The following is an 827-nucleotide window of genomic DNA, read 5'->3' as shown; positions in this document are numbered from 1 at the left end:
AACTGTCCTTCCTGTGATTTCACTGGATGTTTTTGTTTCTCCAGGAACACCAGACTCTGACATTTGGGAACGTCGCTCATGCTGTAGAGCTCCTGTGGAGGAATGGCCAAAGAGCAGAAACAAAGCAGGGCAGAAACATTTGTACTGGCTGGATCCAACGGTCATAATGGCCAGCAGTGGCAGACTGGTATGAACAACTTGGTGCAGAATCACTCTGCACCGACCAACCACACGTCCAGGATGGCCCGTGTCGCCTCGGATGTCAAGCACAAGTGCGCGGCCTACGTGCTCGCGCTGAGACCGTGGAGCTTCAGTGCCTCGCTCACGCCTGTGGCCCTTGGCAGTGCCTTGGCATATAAACTGGAGGGCTCTGTGGACTTGGTCATTCTCATGGTGTGTGCGGTGGCGGTCCTCGTGGTCCACGGGGCAGGAAACCTCGTGAACACCTACTACGACTTCTCCAAAGGGATTGACCATAAGAAGAGTGACGATAGGACTCTTGTGGACGAAATCTTGGCCCCGCAGGACGTTGTTATGTTTGGTGCGTTGTTATACTCGTTGGGGTGCTTGTGTGCCACTCTGCTCTACTTCTTGTCTACACTCAGACTGGAGCACCTAGCCCTTATTTACTTTGGAGGACTCTCCAGCTCTTTTTTATACACTGGAGGTGAGTAAAACACTAACAGGAAGCACACAGAGGTGACTGTAGGAATAACAAAGGGACTGAAACATGGAGGGACAGCACGTTCATGTTTGCCATCACGGTCACTCATTAACATCAGAAAACAGATAATGAGCACTGAGTAAAAGTACATTCACTTCACCCA

At 50.9% G+C, this 827-nt stretch overlaps 1 protein-coding gene across 1 annotated transcript in view; it reads left to right on the top strand.

Annotated features, from left to right (window-relative positions):
* The window catches only part of ubiad1 (UbiA prenyltransferase domain containing 1), a 5,355-nt gene that overhangs the window by 2,381 nt on the left and 2,147 nt on the right, over window positions 1-827 (top strand). Inside the window, exon 2 of the mRNA XM_008293920.1 lies at window positions 45-667. Coding sequence (XP_008292142.1) covers window positions 103-667 — 565 coding nt within the window. The 5' untranslated portion in view covers window positions 45-102. The remainder of the gene's footprint in view (window positions 1-44; window positions 668-827) is intronic.

This window comes from Stegastes partitus, unplaced genomic scaffold (genome assembly GCF_000690725.1).
Source record: "Stegastes partitus isolate 25-593 unplaced genomic scaffold, Stegastes_partitus-1.0.2 Scaffold923, whole genome shotgun sequence".
Lineage (NCBI taxonomy): Eukaryota > Metazoa > Chordata > Actinopteri > Pomacentridae > Stegastes > Stegastes partitus.
The sequence above is the reverse complement of the archived record's forward strand: the minus strand, read 5'-3'. Positions and strand labels throughout refer to the sequence as shown.